The sequence below is a fragment of the Chelonia mydas genome, chromosome 9, assembly GCF_015237465.2.
Source record: "Chelonia mydas isolate rCheMyd1 chromosome 9, rCheMyd1.pri.v2, whole genome shotgun sequence".
NCBI lineage: Eukaryota > Metazoa > Chordata > Testudines > Cheloniidae > Chelonia > Chelonia mydas.
Genome location: NC_057855.1, coordinates 7,666,165 through 7,685,406, shown reverse-complemented (window position 1 = coordinate 7,685,406; position 19,242 = coordinate 7,666,165). Strand labels below are relative to the sequence as shown.

The window sequence follows — 19,242 nt, the reverse complement described above, 5'->3', positions numbered from 1 at the left end:
AGCCAACTCCGATCCCTCCACCTCACTCCTTCCCAGTTCTTTGTTCTCGAGCTGGGGGATTTTGCTCAGTTTCCCTGCTGAGCGGTGGGGAAACCCCTCTCCCTCTGGGCATCAGTTGCCAGGTGTCAATGTCCTGGTTACTGGATTTGCCATCGTCTTCTCAGATTTTCCACTTATATGGGGTCAGCCTCGGTCAGTCCTTTTAAGGATCCATTCAGGCTCAGACAGGTGACATTCACACCCATTTCAGAGTAATAGCCGTGTTAGTCTGCATTTGCAAAAAGAAAAGGAGTACTTGTGGCACCTTAGACACTAACCAATTTATCTGAGCATAAGCTTTCGCGAGCTACAGCTCACTTCATCGGATGCATACTGTGGAAAATACAGAAGACGTTTCATACCCATGTCTCTCTCTCAGCCTGTCTGAGAGCAAACAGTTCCTTTTCCTCCACTACTGGGTAGCCATGCGAAATACAGGAGAAACTGAGGCACACATGGAATTTTCTGTAAATTTTTGTGAAACCTCATTTCGCCACATCATAACTAAATAGGACCTTGTGATGGACAGCATACAGCAACTCAGGGAAACAAGGATGAAGGGCCATGTTTATACAAGGGTTAAATCCAGTGGAATACATTTCAGCAGATCGGCTGAGAACCATGCTTGAAACCGTGACATTAACAACCAAGAGCAGGCAGCTCAGGCAGAGAACAAGGCTATGTTTGGCCATGATCACAGACAAAATGCCAGATCAAACATGCTGGAACTCAGCTCAGAGGCACCTAGAGATGGCTAGAGGACAGCAATTCCGTTTCACGACAAATTTTGAAGTCCCAAAACTGGTTTACGTTCCACACCAGAACAAAAACAAAACCTTCCAGACTTTTTCAGGAATCAGAATTGTGTCAAGAAGTCCGTGTTCAGCTTTTCAATTCATTGTCAGTTGCAACCAAGTTCAGTAAGGGTTGTGAAGGTTTGTTATTTGTGTACTGTAGACAGGGCCCAATTTGGCTAGCTTGTCTTACAGAACACCTCTCCATGGCAAAGAAGCCAGGGTACGAGTGCCATCAAACATGGTGGTCGGTAAGATGGTGCCAACCACAACACAGACAGGGCTGGACACCGACAGAGTCTAATAGCTGGGTTTGAGCAGGAGGGTGCAGCAATGTAGCACATGCAATGCCATCCTGGAGTGAGTAGAGCAGCTAACCGTCCCCACACATATCTGTGACACCCCAGCCCTGGTGCTCTTGCTCTGCCTCCTCCCCACAACTTGGGAACAGGCTCCTGCAATAGCCACGACTAGGATCAACTCCAGTGTCTATGTGCCACCCCCCACTGGGGAGAATGGTATGGAAACTTGCCACCAGAAGAGCAGGGAGAGGCTGGCAGTCCCTAGCCATGTGCTCAGCAGCCTACAAGGCAGAAAGTGCAGCCGGTCAGTGGGTGCAGAGCCCAGCACTCAGACACCCAAGAAACATTTCAAATAACCATTCACCCCGACTCAGGCAACTCCATCCCACCTGATCAGCAGGGAGACCTCTGTGACCTCACAGCTAAGTAGGAGAGACTGCAATAGACGAGCGTACTGTGAACATGTTTCAGAGCTGAATACTGCCCTCCAAGGACCTCAAGCTTTCTGGTCAGCTTGAGAAGGAATTACCTGGTTGGGGGAGGGCCAGTCAACATGCTAGGCATCGGCCAACCACATCAATTCTGTCCTAGGAGCCAGGTGCTTTTTCACAAGGATTTCTACGCTGAGTCAGACGAATTGTCCTAAACAGAGCTACACAGAGTACCCAACACTGCAGGCATCTACAATTCAACTAAACCCATTTGTCTTGTCCCCTTAGCCCTTCCTGTCTTTGCAGCAGCGGACTGGGGGACATCCAGGGAACAAGAAACTCTTCTCCTCAATTAGAATTTAACTGCTTAGGAAAGACTCAACAACGGATTTGTGCTCAGCCCCTGAACGCCACAGAGACAGCATACACCCTACCCCTCAGTATGAGTAAGGACACAGTTAGCAGGTCACTGGCTGGAGGAGGAGGAGAGGTGCAGGACAGGCACTGCCACCTACCCAGACTTACCACAAGGGAAATAAGTAAGCAAACAAATCACACAAGGTTTCCAAGCCTTGTAAGCTCACTTACATTGTCAACAGATTCTCTCTCACCCTCTCCCTGCATGCAATCCAGTCTGAGTGACAGCAGCACCTATCACCAGGAACAGGGCAAAGCCAAGAGCCTTCTGCAAACAAGAAAGTTACGCATACAAGAAAATATCATCTCAGGCTCCAAAGTGCTGGCACACTGTGAGGCAGCTCACCACTTCTTAGGGATTGACACTGCTTATTAAGTTTAGGATCCATTCCTTGTCTCCAAACACTCTCAACCAGGAAGACAGAGGCTCCTGGCACTGATTTCAGAAAGATCCCACAATAAAAATAAATCAGCCAGCCTCTCAGCAGACATCAACACATTTCCCCATGCACATGTGCGCGAGATGAGGTCGCCAAATACCAACAGCGTCCGACCCACAAGCTGGGAATTCCAGCAGGGCCTGCTTTGTTCTGTCTCCAGAAAGTTCTCCTAATCTCAGCCTTGAACCCATCTTTGGAAAGCTGAGTGATAATTAAACAGGCCTGGATTAGTTATCAGGCTGGTGATTAGTTGGATACCAATTTTCGCTTGCCAGCTGAGACCTGGAAATCACTCGGCACTGTTCAAAGGTTAAAGTTGGAATCAACTCCTGAATGCAAGTGGGAGAAGCAAAAATCAATGGGAGAAGCCGCAGAAGCACCCCATCATCCCACCCCAGATCACTTGTGTCCCTTAAGTGATGCAGCACAAAAGGGCCTGGGGGCTAGTTTGTCTTATTACTGCCAAAAAAGGGGAGATCACAGAGGTCCAGAGACCGCAATGGAATGGAACAGAAGAGTTGGCAAGGCACAATGGAGACAAGCAAAACAACCAATCGCTCAGACCAACCACTTCCTTAAGCACAAGAGGAGTTATGAGAAAAAAGAAGCAGACTAAGGGGGAAAATTAAAACTTTCAGGCAGCTAAGGATTTAGGGAGAGGAGAGAAGAGGGAAGCCCTTGAGCCAGTTGCTAAGAGTCTGCGCACACACAGAAATTGCATGAGTTTAAAAGACCACTTAAATTAAACCAGAGCAAGGACTACATGGACATGCTTCTATTGGTTTAAAACTGGTTATAGTGGTTACAGGTAAAATCTAAACCAATAAAAATCTGGTTTAAATTGATTTGAGAGAGCAGCCACAAGCAGAGTTGCACCAGTTTAAATTAACTGGCTTAAAAATCACACCTTTAGTTTAACCCTTGCAACCGTGTCATAGCACAGACTGCAGAGAAGACCTGCATTTGTGATGCACAAAGCAAGACACCATTTCACTATGACAACTTGGGGGAGCCTTTTCACACTTTACTGAGATCCATACCCTTACTGAATAACCATGCAAGCTACAATGGGGCTTCAGGAGGTGTGGTGTTTGTGATGTCCTTGCACGGGTACCCTGATTTTTTAGAGTTTTGTTTTTTTTTTTTAATTACTGTATCAACTGAGATCAGGGCCAGTTGGGTGAAGCACTGCGCACACACACACACACACACACACACACGTAAGAGTCCCTGCCTTGAGGATCTTACAATCTCAAGAGACAAGACAAACAAAAGGTGGGAGGCAGTATTATAATGGCTGGTTTACAGATGAGGAACTGAGGCACGAAAAGATTAAGTGACTTACCCAAGGGGACTCTATTGCCATTTGTAGCTGTCGCATCTCAGTCCAGTAACAGACTCCTGCTTCGTGGGTGGGTAATGAACACATTTCCCCATGAGGACTAGCTCAGGAAACCTTGCGACCTCTCTGTTTAACCCTCCCCTCTTCCAAATTTGCAAGATTAATTATTCTTGGGTTTCTTTCCTTCCCACAGAAGATACCGTTCTGGGATTCGCTTATTCCAAGGCTGGGTATCCTGCACTTTGGCTAGCATTAACTGCTGATCGGCCCTGCAACTCCACACTCAGTAAGGAGAATCTTGGTTCACATTTCCAAGGAGATGAAAACACTGATTCAGCCTCCCTGCAATCCTGATACTCAGAGCAAACAGACGTTAACAAGATAAATAAAAGAAAGGAAAATCCCACACACTAAGGCATGGTCTACAGTTAAATGTTAGGCTGGCATAGCTAAAAGTTCACACCCTGGAGCACTGTAGCTGTGCTGACCTAACCCCCAGGGTAGACATGATCAGATCAATGGAAGAATTCTTCTATCAACCCACCTACTGTTGCTCAGAAAGGTGGATTATCTACAGTGACGGAAAAGCGCCTTCAGCGCCGTAGCAAGTGTCTACCCTAGCACACTAAAGTGCCATAGCTGTGCTGCCCTAGTGCTCACAGAGAAGACATGGCCTAAGGCAGTGGCTGCTCTGCTGCTTTGGGATGTGGAGAGCTGAAGGGAGCTCCCAAGGGAATGCCATGCCAGAGCTGTCCTGCCTGGAGAAAGGTGGAAAAGACGGAATTGACCAGGCCTGGGCTAAGGGCAGAGGAGGAAAGGGGAAATTGTTAGGCCCGTATGAGCAGGTAAATCTGGCTGACTCTGGGGAGGGTGAAATGCATCCATCCCTGACAGACAGCTTGCAGAGAACTCACCCTCATTCCCTAGGAGTTTTGTCTCCTTAGAGCCAGGGCCAAGGCCCATCCCAGCTGGAGGCTTCCCCTTTCTGTCTTACCAGCTGCCACTGAACCTTCAGGCTCCAACATACCCTCTGCCTCATAAAGAAGTAGTTTCTAGAAGTTCTCCCACTGTCAGAACCAGGCTGGCTTAGGAGACTCACTCCACACAAGCCATGTTCCTCCTTGCAGGTGCTGGGGGAAGGGGCAACCTGGGGAAAAGGGGCAGATTGTCTGGCAAAGAGTAATAAGTGCACATGAATACCACCCCTTTCTATCTCAATCACACAGCAATCCTTTTCAGTCATTCACATGGCACTGCAAGTCATTCTACAAATCATTACGATCTCTCCTCCCCATGCATCTTACTAAGACAGAGATACAAGACCCGAGTAGGTTCCTGCCAGCCCACCTCCCCGTGGGTCAGTTGAAGGTTATTCCCTCCTGTATACTATTTAGAAGTTACCAAAACATCTCAAGTGACAGGGTCCCCGCCTCTTCCTTGGGAACAATTCCACAGCTGGATCAGTCTTACTGTCTCCCTCCAGCCCTCAGATCGCTCTCCTTACACTTCCCTGAACGAGCAGGTACCCAGAACTAAACGCAGCATTCCAGATGGGTTCTCCCCAGAGTCAGGCAGAGAGAGACTCTCCCCGCCCTGCTCCAGAACTTGAGGCCTCTGTGTCTGCAGCCTCAATTAGATGATTTATTCAGCAGCATAGAAGTACGTGGCACCAAAACAAAACCACACTGACCAGCGTTTTACCCCATATCACACTGCAGACTCCTGTCTGATTTGCTGCCCACCCCCTCAGTCTCTCTCATCCACTCCCACACCGCAGATTTCTTCCACCCAAAGAGGATCCAGGTTTAGGGTTATTCCCCTCCCCCATTGAATGAGCTGCATTTGTCCAAGCTGATCCTTGTTTTATTATTTGCAGCCCATTTCTAGTCTCACTGGGTCTCTCTGTATCATTTCTCTGTCCTCACTGGTATCTGCAGCTCCTCCCTGTTTTGCTTCATCTGCAAATTTCACTGATCTGCCATACGCCTCCTCTTCTGGATCATTAGTGAAGCTATGAAATAAGACCAGGCCTAACACAGGTCCCTGCAGCTTCCACCAGACCCCCTGGCCACAACTTGAGACATTGCGATGTATTACTACTCTTGGTTGACAAATGCAGACAGACACTTTTCCACCTCTATGGCAGTGGTGCAGTCAAGAGTTCCAATTCATTTTGAGATCAATATTTCAAAGGATCCCAAAGCATTTATTTACAAACAATATGCATAGAGAATTCATTTCACCCACCACTGAAATGCAGCCTCCTCTGAAGGGAAGGCAGCAGCAGTTTGGCAGTACCCAACAACGGGATACAACAATTTAGGCACAGAATATGTAGTGCAAACAACTGAAATTCCAGAGAGAAGGTAGGGCAGGAAGATGTACTTAACTCAACTGGAATTTGGACAAAAGGTAATACCAACTCATTTCAGGACCATGAATAGGCTCAATATTGGTTCTAAGTCTAAACTAAAAGCGGTCATCTCCAGACCTAACACCAGACTGGGGCATTTGGGTCAAAACGGACTCAGCAGAGAAAGTACCCCCTAATGACTCCCACACACGGCTTTCTGCAGCACTCAGAACTATCTGAAAGACTCTCATCCAAGCAGTAACCAGGCCCAGCCCTGTTTAATTTATGAGACTGAACAAGGTCACAGCCTGAGGCAGTCTTTGGCTGTAGTAGAAAGGAGCTAGGAGGAGTATGAAACTATAGGCCACTTGCAACCCCCAGTTGCCCCCTCACAAGTTCTAGTGTAAACTGTGAATCCTGTGAGAGGGGAAAAACCAAGCAAGACGGGCCCTGCAACCCCTTCCCAAGCAGGTGCTCTGCAAGAGAGGAGGAGCAGAGCTCCTCAGGCAGAAATTGGATCTTCACCAGAGACTGGAAAAGAGTGGGATGCAGGGAGATGACAGAATGGGGTGAAGGGATGTGAATATCCCAGGGAGAGGAAAGGATCAGGGGCTCCACAGGAAAATTAAGCATGTGCCTGCATGGTTGGTGGCTCCTTGAAGAGATGCAGATTTTGGTGGGGGGGTGTCAGAAAAACTAGATTACGGAGCCCCAAAATGAGAGAGGATTTGGGGAAGAAGGTACAAATCCCCCAGCCTTCTAACCCAGCCATGGACATTTGAGGGTGCTAGGAGCCCTGGGATTGGGGGGGTGCCGCTCCCAGCACACCCCGAGGTCCAGGATTGGGGGGTGCCCCCCCAGGGAGCCCCCCAGCACACCCCAGGGGCCAGGATTGGGGGGTGTCCCCCCAGCACACCCCGGGGGTGCCCCCCCCCCCACTCACCCGAAGTCATCGTCCATAGACTTGAAGTAGAACTTGTAGTTGGGCCGGTTGAGGAGACCCTTGAAGTCGCCCAGGGTGACCCGCTCGGCCGGGATCGGCAGCTTCACCAGGTAGGGCGTCTCCTGCTCGTCCAGGTGGTAGATGATCTTCGTCTCGGCGGCCGCCATGGCGCCCCCCGCCCGGGCCCCGACCAGGCCCGCAGCCCCCCGGGCCCCGAGCGCCCCCCGGCCCGGCGCCCCTCGGCCCCGGCGCGGAGCCCCCCGAACACAGCGGCCCGGCCCGGCCTCTCGCGGGGTGGGTCCCCCTCGCCCTTGTTCTCCGGGTCCCAGCGCCGCCCGGCTACAGCGCAAACTCCGGCGGCTCCGGCTCCGGCTCCGGCTCCGCCCCCGCGGCCCCCAGTCCCAGGGGCTTCGCTGGGCAGCGAGAGCGCGGCCCGGCCTCGCCTTGCTCCCGCTCCCCGGGCGGCCCGCCCGGCCCCGCGCGCGGCGGCTTCCCCTCAGCAACAAGCCCCGCTCCCAGCCTCCCTGACCGCACAGAGCCCCCGCTTCCCTACAGCCCCCCGCAACCACAGAGCCCCCCGCTTCCCTACAGCCCCCCGAAACCACAGAGTCCCCTTCCCTACAGCCCCCCGAAACTACAGAGCCCCCCCACCCCGCTTCCCTACAGCCCCCCGAAACCACAGAGCCCCCACCCCGCTTCCCTACAGCCCCCAGAAACCACAGAGCCCCCCACCCCGCTTCCCTACAGCCCCCCGAAACCACAGAGCCCCCACCCCGCTTCCCTACAGCCCCCCGAAACCACAGAGCCCCCCGAAACCACAGAGCCCCCCGCTTCCCTACAGCCCCCCGAAACCACAGAGCCCCCCACCCCGCTTCCCTACAGCCCCCCGAAACCACAGAGCCCCCTTCCCTACAGCCCCCCGAAACCACAGAGCCCCCCACCCCGCTTCCCTACAGCCCCCCGAAACCACAGAGCCCCCTTCCCTACAGCCCCCCGAAACCACAGAGCCCCCCACCCCGCTTCCCTACAGCCCCCCGAAACCACAGAGCCCCCGCTTCCCTACAGCCCCCCGCAACCACAGAGCCCCCCGAAACCACAGAGCCCCCTTCCCTACAGCCCCCCGAAACCACAGAGCCCCCCCACCCCGCTTCCCTACAGCCCCCTGAAACCACAGAGCCCCCCACCCCGCTTCCCTACAGCCCCCCGAAACCACAGAGCCCCCCACCCCGCTTCCCTACAGCCCCCGAAACCACAGAGCCCCCTTCCCTACAGCCCCCCGAAACCACAGAGCCCCCCACCCCGCTTCCCTACAGCCCCCCGAAACCACAGAGCCCCCACCCCGCTTCCCTACGCCCCCCGAAACCACAGAGCCCCCCACCCCGCTTCCTTACAGCCCCCCGAAACCACAGAGCCCCCCACCCCGCTTCCCTACAGCCCCCCGAAACCACAGAGCCCCCTTCCCTACAGCCCCCCGAAACCACAGAGCCCCCCACCCCGCTTCCCTACAGCCCCCCGAAACCACAGAGCCCCCCACCCCGCTTCCTTACAGCCCCCCGAAACCACAGAGCCCCCGCTTCCCTACAGCCCCCCGAAACCACAGAGCCCCCGCTTCCCTACAGCCCCCCGCAACCACAGAGCCCCCCGAAACCACAGAGCCCCCTTCCCTACAGCCCCCCGAAACCACAGAGCCCCCCACCCCGCTTCCCTACAGCCCCCCGAAACCACAGAGTCCCCTTCCCTACAGCCCCCCGAAACCACAGAGCCCCCCCACCTCGCTTCCCTACAGCCCCCCGAAACCACAGAGCCCCCCACCTCGCTTCCCTACAGCCCCCCGAAACCACAGAGCCCCTGCTTCCCTACAGCCCCCCGAAACCACAGAGCCCCCCTCTTCCCTACAGCCCCCCCGCTTCCCTACAGCCCCCCGAAACCACAGAGCCCCCCGCTTCCCTACAGCCCCCGAAACCACAGAGCCCCCTCACCCCGCTTCCCTACAGCCCCCCGAAACCACAGAGCCCCTGCTTCCCTACAGCCCCCCGAAACCACAGAGCCCCCTTCCCTACAGCCCCCCGAAACAGAGCCCCCCTCTTCCCTACAGCCATCCCGCTTCCCTACAGCCCCCCGAAACCACAGAGCCCCCCCCACCCCGCTTCCCTACACCCCCCGAAACCACAGAGCCCCCCACTTCCCTACAGCCCCCCGAAACCACAGAGCCCCCCACCCCGCTTCCCTACAGCCCCCGAAACCACAGAGCCCCCTCACCCCGCTTCCCTACAGCCCCCCGAAACCACAGAGCCCCTGCTTCCCTACAGCCCCCCGAAACCACAGAGCCCCCCTCTTCCCTACAGCCCCCCCGCTTCCCTACAGCTCCCCGAAACCACAGAGCCCCCTCACCCTGCTTCCCTACAGCTCCCCGAAACCACAGAGCCCCTGCTTCCCTACAGCCCCCCGAAACCACAGAGCCCCCCTCTTCCCTACAGCCCCCCGCTTCCCTACAGCCCCCTGAAACCACAGAGCCCCCCGCTTCCCTACAGCCCCCTGAAACCACAGAGCCCCCTTTCCTACAGCCCCCCGAAACCACAGAGCCCCCCACCCCGCTTCTGTACAGCCCCCCGAAACCACAGAGCCCCCCACCCCGCTTCCCTACAGCCCCCCAAAGCCACAGAGCCCCCTTCCCTACAGCCCCCCAAAACCACAGAGCCCCCACCCCGCTTCCCTACAGCCCCCCGAAACCACAGAGCCCCCTGCCCCACTTCCCTACAGTCCCCCGAGAGCACTGGGCCTCCCTCTTCCCTACAGCCCCAGAAACCACAGAGCCCCCACCCCTCTTCCCTACAGCCCCCCGAGAGCACAGAGCCCCCGCTTCCCTGCAGCCCCCCGAGAGCACAGAGCCCCCGCATCCCTACAGCCCCCCGCTTCCCTGCAGCCCCTGAGAGCACAGAGCCCCCTGCTTCCCTACAGCCCCCCGAGAGCACAGAGCCCCCCATCCCGCTTCCCTACAGTGCCCCAAGAGCACAGAGCCCCCGTATCCGTACAGCCCCCCGCTTCCCTGCAGCCCCCCGAGAGCACAGAGCCCCCCACCCCGCTTCTCTACAGCCCCCCAAACCACAGAGCCCCCCCCCGAGAGCACAGAGCCCCCCCCACTTCCCTACAGCCCTGTGAGTGCACTGAGCCCCCCCCAGCTTCCCTATAACCCCCCGAGCACACAGAGCCCCCCCGCTTTGCTACAGCCCCCCGAGCACACAGAGGTCCCCCCTGCTCCTCTACTGGCCCCTGAGGGCATTGAGCCCCCCCAACCTTCCTACAGCCCCCATCACACAGAGCCCCCCCTTCCCTACAGCCCTCCAAGTGCACAGAGCCCCCCAAACCTCCCTACAGCCTCGAGCACACGGAGCCCCCACATCACAGAGTTCACCCCCACTTCCCTACAGCCCCCTGAGCTCACAAAGCCCCCCAACCTCCCTACAGCCCCCGAGCACAGTCCCCCCCATCACATAGAGCTCCCCCCGCTTCCCTACAGCCCCCTGAGCGCATAGAGCCCCCTGCTTCCCTACAGCCCCCCAATCACACACAGACCCCCACTTCCCTATAGCCCTCAAGCACACAGATCCCCCAGCCCCCCAATACACAGAGCCCCCAGCCCCACTTCCCTACAGCCCCCCAATATTCGGAGGCCCCTAACCCATTTCCCTACAGTCCCCCAATATACAGAGGCCCACCCAGCACATTTCCCTACAGTCCCCCAACACACAGCCCCCAGCCCCACTTCCCTACAACCCTCCCTGAGTACAGAGTCCCCCCTGCTTCCCTACAGCCCCACAATACACAGCCCTCCAGCCCTACTTCCTTACAGCCCCCTGAGCACACAGAGCGCCCCCCATCCCAGCTTCCCTACAACCCCGCAGCACGCAGAGCCCCCCGCCCCCAGTCCTGGCTTCCCTGCAGCATGCAGAGCCTCCAGCTTCCCTACTTCCCCCCAGAACAGAGCCCCCCAGACCCAGCTTCCTTGCAGTCCTGCAGCACACAGAGTCCCCCACGTCCCTACAGCCCCCCAACACACAGAGCTCCCTTGAACATACAGCCCCAGCTTCCCTACAGCCCTCTCCTACACCCACCAGCTTCCCCCCCCCCCCCCCGCCACAGGGGTCCAGCACAGCCCCTACCCCTGAATATACACAGCTTCCCCCCAGCCCTAGCTTCCCTACAGCCCCCTCCTACACCCACCAGCTCCCCTGTGATGCTGGCAGACCAGGTGCCAGCCGGGCTGGTGTAACCACTAGGTGAACTAGGCGGCCGCCTAGGGTGCCGAAATTTGGGGGCATCAAAAAGCGGTGCCCCCCAATTTTTTTTTTTTTACACTATTGATGGAAAACGAATGAATAAAGAAAAGAGAAAGGTTGTCCTCTCACACGTTACAGCTATAGCCTATGCCAGCTCGGCGTGGCGGGCACAAGCGTGCTGCTTCACGACGGTACAAAGCGGCCAGGGCGTCGTCCTTCTCGTCGCGCGCGGCCGTCACCCGTCCTGACAGGCCAGTTATAGTGCTAAGTTGACTAGGTTTCGTAGGTTGTCGACAGAAGCTAATTATTTTTGTTGAGTTGTTTCAGATCTCAGACTCTGGCACTCACTGCTGCATCATTTCGCTAATACTCTGCGTCAGGCGTGTGCGTATGTTAAGTATTTGAGTGTATATGTTTATCATGTGCGAATATACGTGTGTAGGTTGTTGAAATTTGTCATACTGATATTGTCAGTTGTTGTATGACGGAGTATCCGCCATTCTAATTTTCAAAAAGAAAAGGAGGACTAGTGGCACCTTAGAGACTAACAAATTTATTTGAGCAGAAGCTTTCGTGAGCTTATGCTCAAATAAACTGGTTCGTCTCTAAGGTGCCACTAGTCCTCCTTTTCTTTTTGCGAATACAGACTAACACGGCTGCTACTCTGAAACCTGTCATTCTAATTTTATAATTTGTATTATTAACAATAATTGGATATTCTAAAGGTAGAATAAAATGTAGTAGATTTTGATATATGCGGGGGTGCAAGGTGGAAGTTTCATCTAGGGCGCAAAATATTCTTGCACCGGCCCTGAGTGCCAGCTCCTGCTAGGGCCCCACTGAACATTGACAAATGCATAGCTGGAAACCAGTATGGCTCGTCTGTGCGTTACCATGGTTAAAAAAAGATATAAGAATGTGTTTAGTGTTCAGACTTTATTAAATGCTTGTAGGCTGCTTGCTTAAGGGCATGGCTACACTGGAAACGCCAAAGCGCTGTCACGGGAACGCTCCCGCCGCAGCGCTTTGAAGTGCGAGTGTGGTCGCGCAGGAGCGCTGGGAGAGAGGTCTCCCAGCGCTCCTGGTAATCCACCTCCAGGAGGGGATTAGCTCTGAGCACTGCGAGCACGGCTCCTAGCACTCGGAGCCTGTCTACACTAGCGCTTTAAAGCGCTCAGACTTGCTGCGCTTGGGGTGATTTTCCACCCCCCTGAGCCAGCAAGTTAGAGCGCTATAAAATGTGAGTGTAGCCAAGCCCTTAATCTTACTAGCAACATCTTCACCCCCTGTTATAAGGTTATATTTAAGTATTTGCTAAAACTGTAAAACCCACAGTCAGGGGAGAAGCATTTAGTGTTAAATACTATTTACCTTACCTCCTCCCCAACAAAAGAAGAGCCAGACAAACCACAGTGGAACATCAGTGAACAAAAGACTTTGTTGATGGCTTCCCTCACGCCCATGAAGAGGGTACCTCATCCTATCATAGCTCGAATGCTGGGGGAAGGGAATAAAAATCCCTGTTAAAGAGAAATTGTCATCCCTATGCCGCTTGGCATTCAGAAAGGGCAGTATTTCTAAGCATAAGCAAGGGATCCCCACGCTGTTTAGTTTGGGTTAGCCCTAAAGAACATAGAGAGCTTGCATATATAGCAGTTACTTTCACCTTTTGGAACCTAAGACTAACTCATTTGTGTGTGTTACATTCCCCTGCTTTAATCTTGTAAATAACTCATATATTTTCTTAATCTAACTAAAGATTTATTAACTACTACAGGATTGACTGCCAGTGTTGTCTTTGGTGAGAGATCTGGGATGGAATTGATTTAGGGTCAGTGACTGGTCCTTTGGGATTGGGAGTAACCTGAATATTATTGTGAGTTTTGGTAAAAGGGACCATCTATCACAAAGGCGGCCTTTCCTGGGTGGCAAGATAGACCAGAGTGCCTGCCCAGGGGGACTGTGTGTGACTCCATGGGAAGGTTGTTCTAGTGCTTGCAGAGTTCACACTTGTTACTTGGTGGGTGAAATTTAGTTGTAGAACACACAACCAATTTGGGGTTTGTGTCCTGCTTCTTGACAGTCTGCCTTGAGGTCGGCACCCATGTTCGCGAGCTTCTCCAGACATCTTGATTTCCTGCCTCCCTTCCCCCGGCCTCTGGGACAGCCCCCCACTCCTGAATACACACAGCTCCCCCAACCCAGTCTTCCCAGCAGCCCCTTACTACATCCACCAGCTCCCTGCACCTCCAAATACACATAGAGCTCCATCCAGCTCCAGCTTCCCTACAGTCCCCTTCTATAACCCCAGGGCTCCAGGACAGCCTCCCCCAAGACACACACACACACACACACCCCCTCAGCCCTGGCTTCCATACAGCCCCCTCTCTTACACCCATCAGCTGCCCCACAGAGGACTCCAGGACAGCCCCCACTCCTGAACACACATACTTCCCTCCAGTCCCGGCTTCCTGACACCCACCAGCTGCCCCCACTCCTAACAGGGCTCCAGGACAGCCTGAACACACACACACACCATTCATCTAACCTGCTCTCAGGGCTCCCCTGTAGGCTCCAACCCCTCTCTCCACCCCAGAGCTCTCTCCCCCACCCCAGCTTCCCTCCAACCCCAGCCCCTGCCAAGGGACACCTAATTGCGACTCCAGGTTCTCCTACAAACAAAGCCCCACATGCGTGCACGGACCCTGGGGTCTCCCAAGCTGCCCTTTGACCCCCCCACCCCCTTTCTTTCTCCATCCCCACCCCTTTACGAGCTCAACCCCTCGCAATCATGTGCCCTCCCCCCAGTTCTAACACTCCCCATCTCAGACTCCCTCTGCCTCTCTGACACCTCCCTTCTTTGCTTCCCCACACTCCTTGCGATCTCCTTGGATTTCCCCATTAGTGCCCCTGAGGGCTGCAGGGAAAACGGTCCCCTCCCAGCAGTAGATTCCTCATCAAACACATGCAAGTTGGTGGCTGGTTAGGAAAGCTTCTTCCTACCTGAGACCCGGGAACTCCTTTCACCTATGTGACTAATGTTATCCCTTTGAGAAATGGTCTCATTGACGAGCAAAGTTGTACGGGAGCTGCTGGGAGCGTTAGCCAGTTCTACTGGAGAGGGATTCTGTTGCACTATCTAGTACCCGCACATGAGGGTGCTGTAGGCAAAACAGTGAAGCCAGGAGAAAGCATCCTACTGCCAAGGGCTCAGCACAGACGAGACTCTGAAAAATCACCCACCGTCAGGGCTAGAATCCCGTGTGTCGGGAGGATAAGCTGTTCCCCTTGGAGGGAACAGGCCAGTTTCCTTGGGTTCCCAGACATCCAGGGTGGAATCCCCACTTGATCATTTCCAGGCAACACTGACAAGTCTTGTGACTGTTGCCGATGGGCCTGGGTCACTCAGGCAGTGCTACTGGCAGGGAGCTGCACTCGCTTGGCTGGGAATCTATTAGCCTGACATTAAGTTTAGCCCCGCACCCCCTGCCAAAAACAAACAACAAACCTTAAAGAATAGCTCCTGAGGGTACGACACCTACAGCAGCATAGCTCTGGCAGTGCACCTGTGCCAATGCAGTATAGATGTCTCCTACGTTGACGGAAGGGGGTTTTCGGTTCATCCACCTCTCTGAGAGCCAGGAACTAGGCTGATGAAAGAATTCTTCCGTCAACCTAGCTATGGCTCCAATTTTTCACAGCCCGGCGTGATGGAGATCAATCTAATATTTAGCTGGAGCCCTAAGCACAGAGCAGGAAAAGTTGGCAAATAAGCAGCAGCTATAGGAGGCAGGAAGAGGGGAATGGGTGGTTTTTCCACTTCAGCCCTGGGGAAATTGCCACATGCCTTGGTCTGGAGTTCTTTCTGTAGACAATGGCCCTTCACGCAGAATAGTGACTGGCAGAGGAATAGTCCAACTCCACAGGGATCTTGCCAACAGTCCCACCTGTGCAATGGTCTAGTTTAATGTGCCCCTTCTCATCGGAGAGTGTCATCAAGGCATGAGGGATCCACTGTAACTGCCCTCCTAATGCAGTGTTAACGCCTCAAAGATATTCAAGGATGAAGCATAACTCTCTCTTCTTGTGTTGTAATGCTCTTGGACATGTGGAGGTCTGCTGTAACAGCTCCCCTCTCAATGTGTTCGTATCCCTCTATGGTGCAACTTCAGCTCCTGCCTGTCCAGCAGGCGATGCCCTGGGACCATACAGGGAGCTAATGTTAAAGATTTTCCTGGGTGCCCTCAGGTGGGGGTGGCTGGCACTAGGAGGGTCATCCTTCTGCACTCCCAACTCCTGGCAGACTCTTTTCTGCTAGTAAGGCTGCAGCACAACACGAGGGAGTTTTCGAAGTATTCTCTAGTGGCAGGCTCCTCAACGATAAGGTAGGTGCTGACAGGCCATGTAAGGCTGAATGGAGAAATTAGGCTGTACAAACTCTGTAGTTGTAATGCTGCTCCAGCTCCATAGTTCAAATCCTGCAGCTCATATCATTAACAGACTCATTACCACAGCTGCTTTTTAAATATGGGATAAGTGATTAAATACTCCCAGCTGATAAACACCGACTTAATTGCTTGCAAAAGTCTTGTTATGTGTGATTCACTCAATGCATGGGAGTAAAGACCCCAGAGCCAAGGAAATTAGGAGTAAGGGACTAGGCTAAGCAAGCCAGTTCCAAAAGGAATCCTTGCTGAACAGACTGTAGGCTTAAATCTACACGAACCACGGGTCCAGGGGTGCTGAGAGCCATTGAACCAAACTGAAACCTTGGATATGATGGAAACCCCTTCAAGTCAGGTGTGGCAGCACCTCTAGTTCCAGCACTTATGCTGAACTGGCACAGCTGCGCCACTGTAGTGCATCATAAGAACATCAGAATGGCCCTACTGGGTCAGACCAAAGGTCCATCTAGCCCAGTATCCTGCCTTCCGACAGTGGCCAATGCCAGGTGCCCCAGAAGGAATGAACAGAGCATGTAATCACTGAGTGATCCATCCCATTGCCCATTCCCAGCTTCTGGCAAAGAGGATAGGGACACCATCCCTGCCCATCCTGGCTAATAGCCATCGATGGACCTATCCTCCATGAATTTATCTAGTTTTTTTTTTAACTCTGTTATACTCTTGGCCTTCACAACATCCTCTAGCAAGAAGTTCCACAGGTTGATTGTGCGTTGTGTGAAAAAATACTTCCTTTTGTTTGTTTTAAACCTGGTGCCTATTAATTTCATTGGGTGACCCCTAGTTCTTGTGTTAATCATAGAATATCAGGTTAATCATAGAATATCAGGGTTGTTTATAAGGAGTAAATAACATTTCCTTATTTACTTTCCCCACACCAGTCATGGTTTTATAGACCTCAGTCATATCCCCCCTTAGTTGTCTCTTTTCCAAGCTGAAAAGTCCCAGTCTTATTAATTTCTCCTCATACGACAGCCGTTCCATACTCCTAATAATTTTTGTTGCCCTTTTCTGAACCTTTTCCAAGTCCAATATATCTTTTTTGAGATGGGGCGACCACATCTGCATGCAGTATTCAAGATGTGGGCATACCATGGATTTATATAGAGGAAATATATTTTCTGTCTTATTATCTATCCCTTTCTTAATGATTCCCAACATTCTGTTCACTTTTTTGACTGCAGCTGCATATTGAGTGGATATTTTCAGAGAACTATCCACAATGACTCCAAGATCTCTTTCTAGAGTGGTAACAGCTAATTTAGACCTCATCATTTTATATGTATAGTTGGGATTATGTTTTCCAATGTGCACTACTTTGCATTTATCAACATTTAATTTCATCTGCCATTTTGTTGCCCAGTCACTCAGTTCTGAGAGATCCTTTTGTAGCTTTTCAGTCTGCCTGGGACTAACTATCTATCTTGAGTAGTTTTGTGTCATCTGTAAATTTTGCCACCTCACTGTTTATCCCTTTTTCGAGATCATTTATGAATATGTTGAATAGGACTGGGCCCAGTACAGACCCCTGGGGGACACCACTATTTACCGCTCTCCATTCTGAAAACTGACCATTTATTCCTACCCTTTACCCAGTTACCAATCCATGAGAGGACGTTCCCTCTTATCCCATGACTGCTTACTTTGCTTAAGAGCGTTTGGTGAGGGACCTTGTCAAAGACTTTCTGAAAATCTAAGTACACTATATCCACTGGATCCCCCTTGTCCCACATGCTTGTTGACCCCCTCAAAGAATTCTAGTAGACTGGTGAGGCATGATTTCCCTTTACAAAAACCATGCTGATTCTTCTCCAACAAATTATGTTCATCTATGTGTCTGACAATTTTGTTCTTTACTATAGTTTCAACCAGTTTTCCCGGTACTGAAGTCAGGCTTACTGGCCTGTAATTGCTGGGATAACCTCTGGAGCCCTTTTTAAAAAATGGCATCACATTAGCTACCCTCCAGTCATTTGGTACAGAAGCTGATTTAAATGATAGGTTACAGACAACAGTTAGTAGTCCTGAAGATGCTACCACGCTGATGGGAGAGCTTCTCCTGTTGGCATAGTTAATCCACCTCCACGAGAGGCGGTAGCTAAGTCAATGGGAGAAGCCCGGATCTTGACATAGCACCGTCTACACCGGGGCTTAGGTCAGTATAATTGTGTCGCTCACAGGTGTGGATTTTTCACCCCCTCTGAGTGATGTAAGTTTATACTGTAGTCCTGGTCTAAAATTTTGTAGCAGCTAGCGAGCACCACTGCTTCCCATGGTGTAAACACCTCCATAGTCTGGCTACAGGTATTTTTAGCACATCATGAAAACCTGTTCAGACCAGTCTGTGATGACATGGTGGTAAAAATGGTTGGTCTTGAAGTCTTTAAATCAAGACTGGATGTATCTCTAAAGATATACCCTTGTTCACACAGAAGTTACAGGCTTGCTTCAGGAACCAGTGGGTGAAATTCTATGACCTGTTTTATGCAGGATGTCAGGTTAGATGATCATAATGGCCCCTCCTGGCCTTAAAAATACATGAATCTACCACTTCCATCACTCCTAAAAAGGGGTAGCTAATTTTACAGCACAGTCAAGACCTCTAAGAAAATTTTTTGCATTCCACCTGACTAACTTCTGATACTAGACCAGAGAAAGCATTAAGCCTCGTCCGCTCTTCAGCATTGTAATTAACTCTCTTTCATAAAATATATAATTATCTGCCCTTTAGAAGTAAGAGTGTCTGTACCGCATTATGGCTGTCCCTTGGAGGAGGAGATCAAGTATGTTATTTTGAGAAGCCTCCTTTTTGTAAAGCACAGACCCGGAGACAAGAGTACAAAAAAAATCCACTCAGAAGAGCCCTGAAGGATTAGGACAAAGTCTGGCAACATAGGAACATTCTACCTAAATCTCTATTGTATGTGCCTATAACCCCTGGGTGAGAGAGAGGCTCACAACAGTAAGAAATGGGCCACTTTAGCGCAGAGAATTCAGGCTGTGGAATGCAGAACACAGAAAGCAGAATTGTTTGTTCCTTGGCACAAAGAATCCAGATCCTCTGCTCAAAACAAGTTAGTTATGCAATTACAAGCAAAACCCATTTGTTTTAAACCATCTTTATACTATTAAAAAAATACTCAAGACATCCAGGGAAATTTTAAGCTGCCTGGATCTTGCAGCTGGCTTGCAAACACACTTGAAAAAGGGCTTTGTTGCCACCCTCTGCCCCTCAATATCACACAATATCAGGAGGGCATAGTGTTATATACACTTTGTAACTCTCAGCATTGGTTCATCGAGGTTTAAGATGCATCTTTGTAACTTAATTCTGAATAAAAGGGAGCCTCTCCCGGCTAGTAGAAAACTGAAGTGCAGGAGTTTTAATCAGGTAAACTGTTCTCCAGCTCCTATCTTAGATGGTGGTATTGCTGGACATGG

General features: G+C 52.1%; 1 protein-coding gene across 9 annotated transcripts in view; it reads right to left on the bottom strand.

Annotated features, from left to right (window-relative positions):
• The window catches only part of DVL3 (dishevelled segment polarity protein 3), a 52,715-nt gene extending 36,905 nt beyond the window's left edge, over positions 1–15,810 (bottom strand). For 3 of the 9 annotated variants that reach the window (XM_037909206.2, XM_037909208.2, XM_037909207.2), the window contains exon 1: positions 7,062–7,283. In XM_037909206.2, the coding sequence (XP_037765134.1) occupies positions 7,062–7,228 (167 nt within the window). In that variant the 5' untranslated portion in view covers positions 7,229–7,283. Of the gene's footprint in view, positions 1–7,061; positions 7,284–14,846 lie in introns of those variants that run through there. The other 6 variants (XM_043522689.1, XM_037909205.2, XM_037909204.2 and 3 more) reach the window with 3 other exon arrangements.
• Between the last annotated feature and the right edge of the window lie 3,432 nt (positions 15,811–19,242).